The following is a 16,617-nucleotide window of genomic DNA, read 5'->3' on the forward strand; positions in this document are numbered from 1 at the left end:
CGAGTGTGGAGCGAATGGAGGAGTCCATAGCGAACATGAGCAGAGCCTTTGTGGAGTCATTGGCGCATGAATGCATCACCATGGAAAGGTTGGCAATCTCCATGGAGGCGATAAGTCGTCAGAGTGCAGAAAACATGGTGACTGTTCAAAATAGAATGACATCTCTGGAGGAGCGATGGTCATCTATTGAACAGAGAAACCAGACCTTCATGGAAGTCGTGCTGAGTAGGACTGCCAGTGCAGATACGGGTCCCCATGGCCCCCCTGATGTGCAGCAAGGTGCTCTCAAGCCACTTGCAAGCACTGATGGGGACCTGACCCATGAGAGGGAAGTTGGTGGCAGACATCAAGGAAGTGGGGGCTCCTCACCAAGCGCTCACACTTCCATGCCACTGCAGAGCCCTCGGTCAGAGCCCGACCAGAGACCACACCCAACTGAGATCGGCGTCTCAACCACTGCAGAGCCGCAGGAGCAGCAGACTGTTGACGAGCCCTCACAGGTTCGCAACCCCAGAGGACGCCTGCGAAAGGTGTCGAGACAGGAGCAGCAGGAAAGTGAGCAAGGGGCCTCCACATCTGCTGAAGCCACAGGGGAAGCACCACGTAGGAGCATGTGTAAGAGAAAGATACTGCACAAATAGTCACAAAGGTAGCCACTTGGGTGAAATTTGATGTTTTATGTGGAAAAGCCATTAGATGAATAATGTAAATAAAAAATCTGATGGCTACTGCTGTAGTTGTGGTGTGTGTAATTTCGCCAATGGGACTTTCACATTGAGGGCTTAGGATTACTTGCAAGTGTCAGTATGGTGGTCAAATTGCTAGGAGTCAGCTGGTTCTTGGAGATTGTCGATGCTCAGGTAAGAAGTTGCGAGGCAAAAATGCTTGAGTGGTTAGGCTAAGCAAATCTAGCCAATATGAGTGCATTCCTTGCATCCCGGGCAGCTATGTTCTCGAGTACTGCTGCCGCTGGTTGATGGGCCTCTGCAAGATCTTCATTTTCGCTCTCCTCTTCCTCCTCCTCCTCATCTGAGAAGGATATGTGAGGAGCCACTTGGTCCTCAGGAATCTGCAGCCACGACGCTGTGCCATGTTGTGAAGTGCACAGCAAACCACAACGATTCTGGAGACCCTGGCTGCTGAGTACTGCAGGGCTCCACCTGATCTATCCAGGCATCTGAAGCGCATCTGGTGGACATGTGGCTGGAGTTGTAGCTCTCCTCAGCTTCGTTGGATGGCCTCCTCAACGGCATCATTAGCCACGTCTTCAGGGGATAGCCCTTGTCTCCAAGTAGCCATCTGTTAAGTTGGTCTGGTGGACTGAAGAGCGGAGGCACACTAGACTGCCGCAGGATGAATGAGTTATGGCAACTGCCAGGGTACTTGGCACAAACATGCAAAATTTCCTTCTTGTGGTTACACACCAGCTGCACGTTGAGGGAGTGGAAGCCCTTGCGTTTGACAAAAATACCTGGATTGCGATGGGGTGCCATAAGGGGCACATTTGTGCAGTCCACAACGCCCTGCACCCTTGGAAAGCCTGCCAGATTAGCTAATCCAACCGCACGCGCCGTGACACTTGCTTGATCCTTGGTGAAATGGATGTGATTGTGCGCGGTGGCAAAGAGGACATCAGATACCTGCGTGATGCAAGTGTGTGCGGCCGCCTGGGAGATGCCGCTCATGTCTGCTGCTGATCCCTGGAAGGAGCCTGAGGCAAAAAAGTTGAGTGCGGTGGTGACTTTGGCGGCCACTGGGAAAGGTTGTCCACCTGGTCCCTCTAAGCTGCAGGTATTGTTGCAGAATTGCGCCGATGTCACCCACTACGTCTCGCCAAAGTCAGAGCCGCCTTTGGCACTTCTGCTCAGGCATGTTGAGGTAGCTGACCCTGTGTCTGTAGACCCGTTTGGGGGGGTATCTCCTGCGCTGACGGGCTTCCATGCGCTGGCCCCTTCTGGCCTGTGCAGCTTCAGGCGGGTGAGCAGCAGATTGGTGCTCCTGCTGCTGCTGCTGCTGTCATGGCTGGTCTTTGTTCTCATCTGATGTCCAAAAGGGAAGGAAATAAATGGTTCCCATGCTTCTGTTAAATGCCTCAGTTGAGGAAGCGCTCAGTGAAGGTGGCGAGAGGGGTTTCCCAGGAGGTCACACTGGAGATGGTTGTCAGGTTCCAAACTTCCATATCTGTGGTTATGCCTTCTAAAACTTCCCCCAGACCTGAGACAACAAAGTCCTGCCACCTGCAAATGATGGCTGATCAAATCTCCTATTTAATGGTTGAGCTGCAGCTGATAGTCAGCAATCCAAGTGCGCTCCCGCCAGGTTTCAATGTCGTGTTTCAGAACAGGCGTGTTTCACGTGGGAAAAGGGTTACAACACAAAGGCCTTTCAAAATGGCATTATAGAGACAATTGAGTGCTTGTTAAGGGCCTTAACGGCTTATCCCGCATCTTCGAGGCAGGATGGAGATGGGACCACTAGACACGAATTAATGAAAATTGCTTGGAGGCGGGATGGAGGCGGGGTTGGGCCCGCCTGCCAGTTTTTGCAATTTTAACACCCTGCATGCCTCCAATCTGCTTCCACGGCCCAATGAAAATCCTGCCCTAAATGTCTGATAACATGAGGAAATCATGAAAGTGAATTAAATAGTATCAATATAGAATTAGGGAATTAAAATGAAACGACAAAAGTCTTTTAGGCAGCTAAGACGGCGACACAAAAAGTCCTTGTTTTCAAGCTCAAAGAAATGAATGTTTCTTTCAACGTTTCTTTCCACTCAGACATGAACCAGTGCCTCATTGTTATGGGCTGCAGCATAAACGAATGCAATTTTCTCAAATACCCCCCACCCCCTTCCCCTGACACTGTGCAACAGGCTCCTGCGCCTCTTTGCACCAGACAAAAAACATTTCTGGGTAATTAATGCGCAGTAGGTGAGCAATTAGCCCAACCTTTCGCCCGTACATTGATTTGAATGGGTAGGTGAAATGTGCCGTGAAGTCGACGCACAGTCGGATCTTGACAGATTGCAACTTTGGAATTTAGCACATGCGGCAATCACGAACTTGCAGTTATTTTCAAAGCCGGTATGACGACGCATTCTTAGAGTACACCATCATACTGACCGCAGATTCAGGGCCATTGAGCAATGGCAAGTTCAGAACTGCAAAACACAGCCCATTGATTAGAAACTGTGAAAGTTACTTGAAATATCATTGTATCCCAGTGATTTACTGCAATAGTTTTAATATATTCTGCAATCAATATATCCCTATTGCGTAGGGACACAGAAAATTGTAATGAATCTCTGATTGCTTAGTAATTAAGGAGATCAAAAGATATTGCTTGAAACAATCTAGAATGTGCAGGGCAATGAGATCTGGTAGTTGGAGGATAATTTTCAAATCATCAATTGCAGAGAATCTTTATATTTGAAGATTTCCTACCATCACAAAGAGAAGTGTTGTTCATGTTGGTGCTAAAGCCAGGACGGCAACTGCAGGTGTAGTTTCCAATTGTATTGTTGCAGATTTGTTGACAGGTTGATGTGTTGGTTGCGCATTCATTGATATCTGGAGAAAAAAGTCCAATTACTCCTCGTTCAGTTTGAGTGACATTTGGCTGTACATTGTCAACCTAAATCACATGTTTTCAACACATCACGATGCACTGTATATTGTCAGATTCCTCTTGACAGTCAGCAGTAATATCATTAGTGTTGTTTCTCTTTAAAATATAAAATCAGCATTATAAAACCTTACTAAATGTATGGATACTATTGGGTGTGACTTTTGTCACCTGCCCTCACCAAACTATAATGTTCCCGCCCTCACTGATTATAAACGACAGGAACATTGGCCCTGAATTCACGGTCGGCGGCGTAGCTAATGAGGACGCTGCCAACATCCGAATGAAATCCGCACTTACCTCGTGCGAACCCTCCTTCAAAAATTTCCTTGCAAACGCTGCAGAGTTGTGCGCAGCATAGAGGCCCACGGATCCCAGGGGCGCACCATTGTGCGTATGTGAACCTGAGATCATGTGGGACGGGGCTCCTTTCACTTGCTGGCTCTTAGCCAATCAGGAAAGAGAGGAGATTGCTGATTTGCCCACAACTTATTTTAATAATTTAGCAGACAGAAATGCTGTTTTATTAATAAATTACTTGCAATCATCACTGACCTCCACAGCAGACTTTTTGATCCCTCTCATCCCCGTAGACCCACTGCTCACCTCGCTGACCCTGGCGAGGTTCGCAGCCATCACCAAGCCCGCACTTGTGAGGGTAAAATGGGGATAAGCTTCTTAACTGCCTGTTAACTACTTGTTTAAATGCGTTTAAATGCCTGATAACATGAGGAAATCATGAAAGTGAATTTAATGCTATCAATATAGAAGTTGGGAACTAAACAGAAACTGCAAAAGTCTTTTAGGCAGCAAAGACAGTGACACAATGTAAAGGAAATAGCCATATTCCAAGAGATACACCATCCTATGAACAGATTTCTGATATTATTAATACATGACATACTGGGTTTAAAAGTCTGGAAAGCCACAATGACACAGGCTGCAAACAGAACACAGGCTTCGGAGATAAGATCAGTTGTTAACACAAGTTGTAAACACCACAGAAGCTTTTGAAATGGGTGTTGATTGTTAATACTAAAACAATGGCCCTATTGAAAAAGCAAAGGCTTGCTTCCAAAAAGTCTGCAGCTTGGAACCAACACAATAGCAATGCCCAAGTAAAGTGTTAAAAACTGACACTTCAAACAGAAATATAGAACATTAAAAAACCATGTGCCTTTGTAAAAGTAACATCAAATGAAACAGGAAACACGATTATTATACAACCAATTGAAGAAGTTAAGAAATGCATGGAACACCCCAGATGAAGTGTTTTTGATTTACATCCTGTAAATATGATACCCACAGAAGACTTTGTAGATATGACTTCAACAGATACACCAAGCAATTACATTGTGTTTGTGTTGGACTTGGAACACATAGGAGTCACGATGTCTGCTTTCAAACAGCAGAGGTGATTTAGAAATTGAATGAAAGTCCTTTGATAAGAATGGCATCAAATAGATAAATCTGTTACAACCATTTTATGATAAGTTTTTGAAACACCTATACAGTAGACAGGAATTTGAGAGTTGGCAGCTGAAATGACAATAAGAATAGAAAAGAATTCAACAAAGAATGACTAGAGATAAATAGCTTACATCAGCAGAAAACTTCAAAGGATAAACCACTAAAAAAAGGTAAAAAATAGAGCTTTTCAGATGGAAAGTCAGAAGTCGCTGGAAAGGGCAAGCGTTTCTCAACTTCAGAGGCAATCTCTGTAAGCTTGTAATTCTTTGAGTCTCGGGGATCGAAAAGGTACTTATTTGATTTTGGTGGATATTCTGGATTAAGAAATAATAAGAAATGCAAAAATGTACGAAGTTAAGATTTGAGAATAAGGATCTCTGAGAATAAGAAATGTAAGCTATTTGTATTTTTAACTGTTAAAGTCGTTATTGACTCACAAGCTGTTAACTGAATGTCGGTTCTTTAATACATTTACATATTTTTAGAATTGTCTCAATTAGTATTTCTGTATCAAACCCGTGAACTCAATCTCTGTATACTCTTTTGTGAGGAGTTGCAGAATTCTGGGGGGTTTCCCGGACCCTCATAATATCCGAAAGGTTACAGTCTAGTTAAACTTACTACAAGTGCTCTCTGGAAGACGATAATATCTTCAGTCGTTCCTTTCCTTTAGAGAGATAGCCTGAACCTTTAGATCCAATTAAGCGTCTTATAGAATTCGGCTATCTCTAACTTTAGTTGAAGGTGAACGTCTGGGGAATACGGCTGATCTGGGGTAGCACGAAAAGGGCTAGGACTAGTAATTATCCCTTCAACAAAAAGTCCTTGTTTTCAAGCTTAAACGAATGGGAGTTTCTTTCAAAGTTTCTTTCCACTCAGACATGAACCTGTGCCTCGTTATTATGGGCTGTAGCATAAACTAATGCAAATATCTCAAATACCCCCCTGCGCCTCTTTGCACCACATGAAAAAAAATTCTGGGTAATTAATGCACAGTAGGTGAGCAATTAGCCCAACTTTTCGCCCGTACGTTCATTTGAGTGGGTAGGCGAAATGTGCCGTGAAGTCGATGCACAGTCGGATCTTGCCAGATCGCAACTTCGGAATTTAGCACATATTGAAATCCCGAACTTGCGGTCATTTTCAAAGCTGGTATGATGATGCACTCTTAGAGTACACAATCATACTGACCGCAGATTCAGGGCCATTGAGTAATGGCGAGTCCAGAACTGCATATCACAGACCATTGATCAGAAACTGTGAAAGGTACGTGAAAAATCATTGTAACTCACTGATTTACTACAATAGTTTTAGCATATTCGGTAATCAATATGTGTTATATAATGTCAGATTCCTCTTTACATCAGCAGTAATATCATTCATGTTGTTTCCTTATAAAATATAAAATCAGCATTATAAAACCTTACTAAATGTATGGATACTATTGGGCGTAACTTTCGTCACTTGCCCTCACCAAATGATAATGTTCCCACCCTCATTGATTATAAATGACAGGAACATTGAGTAAGGGTGAGGCTAGAACTGCAAAAACAGCCCATTGATTATAAACTGTGAAAGGTACTTGAAATTTCCCAGGAAGCTTGATTTATTATTGTCTGCAATCACAATATTTTTATTGTGCAGGGATGCAGAAAATTACAGTGAGTCTCTGATTCTTTAATTATTAAGGAGAACAAATGACTTTGCTTCACACCATCTTGATTGGGAATGGCAATGAGAAATGCTAGTTGGAGTATAATTTCCAAACCATCAACTGCAGAGTACTTGACAGATCACAACGTTGGAATTTAGCACAGGCGGAAATTCCGAACTTGCAGTCATTTTCAAAGTCGATATGAAGACACACTCTTAGAGTACACTATCATACCGACCGCAAATTCAGGGCCATTTGAGTAATAGCAAATCCAGAACTGCAAAATACAGACCATTGATTAGAAACTGTGAAAGGTACATGAAATTACATGGTAACTCACTGATTTACTACAAAACTTTTATCATATTCTGCAATCAATAAATCCCTATTGCGTAGGGAAACAGAAAATTGTAGTGAATCTCTGATTGCTTAGTAATTAAGGAGAACCAAACATTTTGCTTAAAACAATCTAGAATGTGCAAGGTAATGAGAACTGGTAGTTGAAGGATAATTTTCCAATCAGCAATTGCAGAGAATCTGTATATTTGAAGATTTCCTACCATCACAAAGAGAAGTGTTGTTCATGTTGATGCTGAAGCCAGGACGGCAACTGCAGGTGTAGTTTCCAATTGTATTGTTGCAGATTTGTTGACAGGTTGATGTGTTGGTTGCGCATTCATTGATATCTGGAGAAAAAAGTCCAATTACTCCTCGCTCAGCTTGAGTGACATTTGGTTGTAAATTGCCCAGAAATTCGGGTCGGGGGCGTCCCGCGGGTGCAAGCCCCCAACCTGCACTTACCTAGCGCGCCGGCAGTTGAGCTGTAGGGCCCCGTGGAATTCTGATCTGGGGCCTGGCCCAGCTGCCAGCGCGCTGTGCTTGCGTGTCCCAGGGGCGTAGTTAGTTCGATGCGTCCCCTGGGATCACGTGGGCCATGGGCAGCCAATCGGCGGAGGGAAAAGCCCATTCAGAATTAGTGACAGGAAGACCTGTCAAAACCTATAAATACTACGGCCCCAAAATAGCAGTAACCCTTCAAATAAATTTTAAAAAATCATCACACTTTTTAAATAAACTATAAATTACATTAAATAACTATTTTAAACAATAATTAAACTTAAATATTTTTTTTTAATATTCTAACAGGGCTAAAAATAAACTTACCTTGCTTTAAAGTATTTAAAAATAATAAACCTGTGGAAAAAATGTTTTAATTTTAATTAATTGACCACTTACCTTTTAAAATGCAGGCCTTACGCCTGGTTTTTACATTTCTAAAATCTAAAGACTTACCCTCACGGAAAAACCTGTAAAAAAAACGTAAGCTCAAAGTGCACGTGCAGACTCCCGCGCGCACGCGTTCGACCTCTGCACCCCTTCGTTCAGAGGAACGGAAGTGCCGGTTTCCCGCACATGCGCAGTGCATGCAAGAAACCGGCACTTCCATCGGGCCCACGCGTGAGTACCCCGTGCGTACTCACCCGCGGAGACCCGAATTTCTGGGCCATTAATAAACCTGTGGAAAAAATGTTTTAATTTTACTTAATTCACCACTTACCTTGTTAATTTCCACAACAACTCAGACCCCCGGCGCATGTGGCAAGGCATCCAGTCCATCACTGACTGCAAGAGCAAAAACACCAGCCCCCCGGTTAGCGATGCCTCCCTTCCGGAGGAGCTTAACAACTTCTACGCTCGCTTCGACAGGGACAACAGGGAGCCGGCTACCAAAGCCTTGCCACCCCCGGAAGACTAGGTGCTCACTCTGTCGACCTTCGACGTAAGGGGTGTTCTACACGGAGTGAACACACGAAAGGCTGCTGGACCGGATAGCATCCCTGGATGGGTACTCAAGGAATGTGCTGATCAGCTGGCTGATGTCTTCACCGCCATCTTCAATCTGTCATTGGCCCAGGCAGTAGTCCCTACATGCTTCAAGACCGCTACCATTATTCCTGTGCCAAAACAAACGGCTGTGACGTGCCTGAACGACTATCGACCTGTCACACTCACACCCATCATAATGAAGTGTTTCGAGAGACTGGTCCTGGCTCACATCAAAGCCAGTGTTCCCGCCTCTCTTGACCAACACCAGTTTGCCTATCATGCAAACAGATCAACGGAGGATGCAATCACAACTGCTCTACACTCTGCACTGAATCACTTAGATGGTAAAGAGACCTACATCAGAATGCTGTTCATAGACTACAGCTCAGCATTCAACACTATCGTCCCCAACAAGCTGGCCACCAAACTCCACACTCTTGGCCTGAACACTTCCCTCTGCAACTGGACCCTGGACTTCCTAACAAACAGACCCCAGTCTGTCAAATTAGGTAACCACACCTCCCCCACCCTGACCCTGAACACAGGGGCCCCACAAGGATGTGTGCTGAGCCCCCTCCTCTACTCCCTCGTCACCCACGACTGTGTGGCTGTTCATGGTTCCAACACTATCATCAAGTTTGCGGATGATACCACGGTAGTAGGCCAAATCACCAACAACAATGAGTCAGCCTACAGGGAGGAGGTCCAGCATCTCGTGAAGTGGTGCGCCGATAACAACCTGGCCCTTAACATCAAGAAAACCAAAGAAATCATTGTGGACTTCAGGAAGTCTAAAGGCGGAAGTCACACCCCCATCCACATCAATTGGGCTGTGGTGGAAAGGGTGGACAGCTTTAAGTTCCTCGGAGTCCACGTCACAGAAGACCTCTCCTGGTCCCTCAATACCTCCTCTCTGGTGAAGAAGGCCCAGCAGCGCCTATATTTCCTAAGGAGGCTGAAGGGATGTAACCTGTCACCCCTGATCCTCTCTAACTTTTACCGCTGCACAATAGAGAGCATCCTGATGAACTGTATCACAGTATGGTATGGCAGCTGTAGCTACTATGACCGGAAAGCCCTGCAGCGGGTAGTCAAAACTGCCCAACGCATTACCGGCACCCGGCTACCGACCATAGAGCACATATACCAGAAACGCTGTTTACGGAGGTCACGGTCCATCATCAAAGACCCTACCCACCCCAGCCACAGTCTGTTCACCCTCCTGCCATCTGGGAGACGCTACAGATGCATTCGCACCCGTACGACCAGATTTAGGAACAGCTTCTTTCCCAGGGCTGTCATCCTACTGAACTCCACAAATAAACTCTAAACCCTGCACATCTGCCAATGCACTTTATTATGGTTATGTTTATGTTAATGTATTACAAGCCAAATGTATGTTGAATGTTTAAATGTCTTAATCTAAATGTACACTCTCGGGAGCCACAAGCCTACATTTCGTTGTACTGCACTTGTGCACTAACAATGACAATAAAGTTGATTATGATTATGATTATGAAAAGCAGGCCTTGCGACTACTTTTTATAAGCGTAGCTCCTGGAGACTACCCTCCTGGAGAAACCTGCAAAAAAACCGGAAGTTCCAGGCAAACGCTCTGCCTCTCTGGTGCATGCGTTCGACCTGTGAACCCCTTCCTTTAAGGGGACGGAAGTTCCGGTTTCCCACGCATGCGCACTGCATGCACGAAACCGGCACTTTCATTGGGCCTACGCGTGAGTACCCAGCACATACTCACCCATGGGGACCCGAAGTTCTGGCCCAAATTTCCCGCCCCATTTGATTATAAATGACAGGAACAATGGATCTTAATTTGCGAGCAGCGGCGTAGCTAATGAGCACGCTGCCAACATCCGAATTAAATCCGCACTTATGTCGAGCGATCCCTCCTTCAAAAATGTCCTTGCAAATGCTGCAGAGTTGTGCGCAGCATAGAGGAACAACAGATCCCAGGGGCGTACCAACGTGCGTATGTGAACCTGGGATCACGTAGGGCGGGGCTCCTTTGACTTCCTGGCTTTTAGCCAATCAGGAAAGAGAGCTGATTGTGGATTTGCCCACAACTCATTTTAATAATTTAGCAGGCAAAAATTTTATTTTATTAATAATTCTGATCACTGCATTAGTATTTAACACCCAAACCAAGATTATAATACACAAAACTATAACAACAGTCTTATAGTCCTATCAAATTTGTTTCTCCTCTATTAGACTAAGTAACCTTTGATTAATTGAAACAATTTAAAATCGATGGCTGGATTTTACCAGCCCTGAGGAGGCGGGTTTGGAGGCCGGACTGCTGGGAATTTTTTTTTAAATGGGAGCGGGTCCCAGGAGTCTGATCCCCAATTTGCACAGGGACCCGACTCCTAGCAGCGGGAAGAGGATTATACCCAATTAACTGCCTGTTAACAGATAATTAACAGGCAGTAAAGAGGCTTTTCCAATTTTTAGACTTCTGCTGCCGGCTTCTCGATGTCGGGAAACTCTTCCTGGGTAAATGAGGGGTGCTGTGGGTCTGTTATAATGTTTGTGTACAGATGACTGCTGCAGAAGTGGTGTGAAGGATGCAATGGGACACTGGTGAGTATCAGAGATAAGGAAATGTTGGGAAAGTCATTTTTAATGTGTTTAAATTTTTCTGTAGGTGACAAGTTTTGAAGTGTTTGTGTGGCCTCACCCCAATGGGAGAAGTGACAGATCGCTTCTGTAGCCTCATCTGTAGCTGCCATCTGTTTCATCCTAAGGGGACAGTCACTAGAGATCCAGGGTGCAAGGGCTCACCTTTGTACAGTGATTGTCAGTGTTTGACAACACCTCAATGCGTCGGCGGGTGTTTCAACGGCAGCAGCGGGGCTATAAAAGTCCCAGAGACCAGGTAAGGCCTCACAGCGTCGGCGGGAATCTCGAGCGGCAGCAGCAGGGCTATAAAAGTCCCAGAGACCAGGTAAGGCCTCACAGCGTCGGCGGGAATCTCGAGCGGCAGAGCGGGGCTATAAAAGTCCCAGAGACCCAGGTAAGGCCTCACAGCGTCGGCGGGAATCTCGAGTGGCAGAGCGGGGCTATAAAAGGCCCCAGAGACCAGGTAAGGCCTCACAGCGTCGGCGGGAATCTCGAGCGGCAGAGCGGGGCTATAAAAGTCCCAGAGACCAGGTAAGGCCTCACAGCGTCGGCGGGAATCTCGAGCGGCAGAGCGGGGCTGTCAAAGGCCCCAGAGACCAGGTAAGGCCTCACAGCATCGGCAGGAATCTCGAGCGGCAGAGCGGGGCTATAAAAGTCCCAGAGACCAGGTAAAGCCTCACAGCGTCAGCGGGAATCTCGAGCGGCAGAGCGGGGCTATAAAAGTCCCAGAGACCAGGTAAGGCCTCACAGCATCGGCGGGAATCTCGAGCAGCAGCAGCGGGGCGATAAAAGGCCCAGAGACCCAGGTAAGGTTTACCAGTCTCCAGTCTCGGAACTCGGAGGGAAGGAGAGAGGTAAAAAGTAATCCAAGTGTGACGTCACCAGAAAGTGGGTAAGTGATTGGTTTGTGAGTATTTCTCCCTTTTGAAGCTTAAATCTCTTTGGTTTATAGTTTCTAAGGTGTGATATTCACCATCTAGAATCGGGGCAGAGGGTATTTAAGAATAATATTAATAAATTTAATTAATTGCATAGAATGGGAGATCAGGTGATGTGTTGCTGCTGCAATATGTGGGAGCTGGTGGACACCATTGATGCTCACGGTGATCACATTTGCAGTAAGTTTTGGCTGCTCAAGGAATTCCGGCTCTGTGTTGAAGAGCTGGAGTCCGAGCTTCAAACACAGACACATCAGGGAGGGGGAGAGTTACCTGGACTCTGTGTATCACGAGGTATTCACACCAATTCGATTAATTAATTCAGATGTAGTCCGTGGCCAGGGTCAGGATGGTGTGACTAGAAGTGAGGCAGGTACGGGGATCCAGGAGGTAGTGTTGGAGGAGCCGCAGCCCTTGCACTTGTCCAACAGGTTCGAGGCTCTTACTCCCTGTGAGGATGGGAACAGGGACTGCGGGGAGGATGAGCAACCTGGCCACAGCACCGTGGAGCGGGGGGCCATTCAAGTGGGGGGAGTTAAAAGAAATGTTGTAGTGGTAGGGGATAGTATCGTTAGGGGGATAGATAGAGTTCTTTGCAGCCGAGAACGAGAGTCCCGAAGGCTGTGTTGCCTGCCCGGTGCCAGGGTTAAGGACATCTCCTCTGGACTGGAGAGAAACTTGGAGCGGGAGGGGGAGGATCCAGTTGTCGTGGTCCATGTTGGTACCAACGACATAGATAGGGCAAGGAAGGAGGTTCTGCTGAGGGAGTTTGAGCAGCTAGGGGCCAAATTAAAAAGCAGAACCACAAGGGTAATAACCTCTGGATTATTACCTGAGCCACGAGCGAATTTGGCTAGGACAAATAAAATCAGAGAGTTAAATGCGTGGCTCAAAGACTGGTGTGGGAGAAATGGGTTTTGCTTCCTGGGACACTGGCACCAGTACTGGGGCAGGAGGGAGCTGTTCCGTTGGGATGGGCTTCACTTGGTCAGTGCTGGGACTAGAGTCCTGGTGGATCATATAACTAGGGCTGTAGAGAGGGCTTTAAACTAACTAGTGGGGGGGAGGTTCCTAGAGAGCAAATAATAAAAATGACAACAGAGAAGGTCATAGACTTAGGTAGCAGTGGGGAAGTTGAAAACCAGAGCGTGTCAGGAAGGGGCAGAAGGTATGGAGTAAAAGATAAAGTAATAAAAAGGGCAAAAGCAGGAACTAAGTGTCACAAAACATCTTTGAAAGTTCTCTATCTGAATGCACGTAGCATTCGTAACAAAATAGACGAGTTAATGGCACAAATAACTACATATGGGTATGATCTTGTGGCCATTACAGAAACATGGCTGCAGGGTGACAATGCCTGGGAATTAAACATACCAGGTTATTTAACGATCAGGAAGGACAGGCAGGAAGGAAGGGGAGGTGGGGTGGCTATGTTAATAAAGGAAGGAATCACTGTAATACAGAGAAATGATATTGGGTCAAAAGATCAGGATAATGAAACAGTTTGGGTGGAGGTAAGGAATAATAAGGGGAAAAAAACACTAGTGGGCGTAGTCTATAGGCCTCCGAACAGTGGCAACTCTGTTGGACGGAGTATCAATCAGGAAATAGTTGAGGCTTGTAATAAGGGAACATCTATAATTATGGGGGATTTCAACTATCATATTAATTGGACAAATCAAATTGGGCAGGGCTGCCTTGAGGATGAGTTCATTGAATGTATTAGGGATGGGTTTCTTGAACAGTATGTAACTGAACCGACCAGGGGGCAAGCAACCTTAGATCTGGTCCTGTGTAACGAGACAGGATTAATTAAAAATGTCCTAGTAAAGGATCCCCTTGGAATGAGTGACCATAACATGGTTGAATTCCATATTCAATTAGAGGGTGAGAAGGTTGGATCTCAAACAAGCGTGCTAAGCTTGAATAAAGGAGACTATGAAGGTTTGAGAGCGGAATTGAGTAGAGTGGATTGGGAAAATAGATTAAAGGGTAAGACGATACATGATCAGTGGTGTACATTTAAGGAGTTATTTTACAACTTCCAAAAAATATATATTCCACTGAGAAGAAAAGGGTGTAAAAGAAAAGACAGCCATCCGTGGTTAAGTAAAGAAATTAAGGATAGTATTCGACTAAAAACAAGGGCATATAAGGTAGCCAAATCTAGTGGGAGGATAGAGGATTGGGAAAACTTTAAAAGACAGCAAAAAATAACAAAAAGTTTGATTAAGAAAGGGAAGATAGATAATGAATGTAAATTAGCAAAAAATATAAAAACAGAAAGTAAGAGTTTTTATAGTTATATAAAAAGTAAAAGGGTGGCTAAAGTAAATGTTGGTCCCTTAGAGGATGAGACCGGGAAATTAATGGTGGGAAATATGGAGATGGCAAAAACACTGAATGAATATTTTATATCAGTCTTTACAGTAGAAGACACTAAGAATATCCCAACACTGGACAAACAGGGGGCTAAAGCGGGGGAGGAGCTAAACACGATCAAAATCACTAAGGAAGTGGTACTCGGTATAATAATGGGACTAAAGGCGGATAAATCACCTGGACCTGATGGCTTACATCCTAGGGTCTTGAGGGAAGTGGCGGTAGGGATTGTGGATGCATTGGTAATAATTTTCCAAAACTCCCTGGACTCGGCAAAGGTCCCGGCAGACTGGAAAACTGCTAATGTAACACCCTTATTTAAAAAGGGCAGTAGACAGAAGGCTGGAAACTATAGACCGGTTAGCCTAACATCTGTGGTGGGTAAAATTTTGGAGTCCATTATTAAGGAGACAGTAACAGGACATTTGGATAATCATAATTTAATAGGACAAAGTCAGCATGGTTTTATGAAGGGGAAGTCATGTTTGACAAATTTGCTGGAGTTCTTTGAGGAAGTAACATATAGGGTGGATAAAGGGGAACCAGTGGACGTAGTGTATTTAGACTTCCAAAAGGCATTTGACAAGGTGCCACACAAAAGATTATTGCTTAAGATAAAAAATCACGGGATTGGGGGTAATATTCTGGCATGGATAGAGGATTGGCTATCTAACAGAAGGCAGAGAGTTGGGATAAATGGTTCATTCTCAGACTGGCAATCAGTAACTAGTGGTGTTCCGCAAGGGTCCGTGCTGGGTCCCCAACTTTTTACAATCTATATTAACGATTTGGAGGAGGGGACCGAGTGTAACATATCAAAGTTTGCAGATGATTCTAAGATGGGAGGGAAAGTAGTGAGTGATGAAGATATAAAAAACCTGCAAGGGGACATAGACAGGCTAAGTAAGTGGGCAGAGATTTGGCAGATGGAATACAATACTGGAAAGTGTGAGGTTATGCACGTTGGCAGGAAAAATCGTCGAGCAAGTTATTATCTTAATGGCAAGAAACTGGAAAGTACTGAAGTACAAAGGGATCTGGGGTCCTAGTGCACGAAACTCAAAAGGTTAGTATGCAGGTGCAGCAAGTGATTAAGAAGGCCAATGGAATGTTGGCTTTCATTGCTAGGGGGATAGAATATAAAAATAGGGAGGTATTGCTTCAGTTGTACAAGGTATTGGTGAGACCGCACCTGGAATACTGCGTACAGTTTTGGTGTCCATACTTAAGAAAGGACATACTTGCTCTCGAGTCAGTACAAAGAAGGTTCACTCGGTTAATCCCGGGGATGAGGGGATGGACATATGAGGAGAGGTTGAGTAGATTGGGACTCTACTCATTGGAGTTCAGAAGAATGAGAGGCGATCTTATTGAAACATATAAGATTGTGAAGGGGTTGGATCGGGTGGATGCGGGGAGGATGTTCCCGATGATGGGTGAAACTAGAACTAGGGGGCATAGTCTTAGAATAAGGGGCTGCTCTTTCAAAACTGAGATGAGGAGGAACTACTTCACTCAGAGGGTGGTAGGTCCATGGAATATGCTGCCCCAAAAAGCTGTAGAAGCTACATCATTACATAAATTTAAAACAGAAATAGACAGTTTCCTAGAAGTAAAGGGAATTAAGGGTTATGGGGAGCGGGCAGGAATTTGGACATGAGTCTAGGTTCGGATCGGTCATGGCCCTGTGGGTAGCGGAGCGGGCCCAGGGGCCGTGTAGCCTGATCCTGCTACTATTTCGTGTGTCTAATTCTGTTAGATTCAGGAGATGGTTCTGTGATAGTGGATTGGCAGTTAGGATCAGATCAGCCATGATCTTATTGAATGGCGGAGCAGGCTCGAGGGGCCGATTGGCCTACTCCTGCTCCTATTTCTTATGTTCTTATGTTCTTATGTAAATCATCTGTCAAACATAAATGGTTAATTTCCCTTTAAGAAAACTGTCAGATGAAGCGTCATCAACTGACATCATCTGATACCGGCTTTCCCTTAATTGGCCAGCAAGCCCGCAGGGTGTGCTTAACAAGACCAATCATGGGAAAACAGAGTCTGTGTGTCGGACGTCGCTGGGGACGGGAT

The 16,617-nt window shown here is 45.2% G+C and overlaps 1 protein-coding gene across 1 annotated transcript in view; it reads right to left on the reverse strand.

Annotated features, from left to right (window-relative positions):
- LOC147115643 (uncharacterized) overlaps positions 1-4,212 on the reverse strand; it is a 59,652-nt gene extending 55,440 nt beyond the window's left edge. The window contains exons 1-2 of the mRNA XM_085990227.1: positions 4,183-4,212; positions 3,447-3,636 (exon numbers count right to left, since the gene is read on the reverse strand). Coding sequence (XP_085846353.1) covers positions 3,447-3,636; positions 4,183-4,212 — 220 coding nt within the window. The remainder of the gene's footprint in view (positions 1-3,446; positions 3,637-4,182) is intronic.
- Positions 4,213-16,617: the final 12,405 nt, after the last annotated feature.

Source organism: Somniosus microcephalus, chromosome 6 (assembly GCF_052327205.1).
Source record: "Somniosus microcephalus isolate GS21.2 chromosome 6, FLI_Smic_1.0, whole genome shotgun sequence".
NCBI lineage: Eukaryota > Metazoa > Chordata > Chondrichthyes > Squaliformes > Somniosidae > Somniosus > Somniosus microcephalus.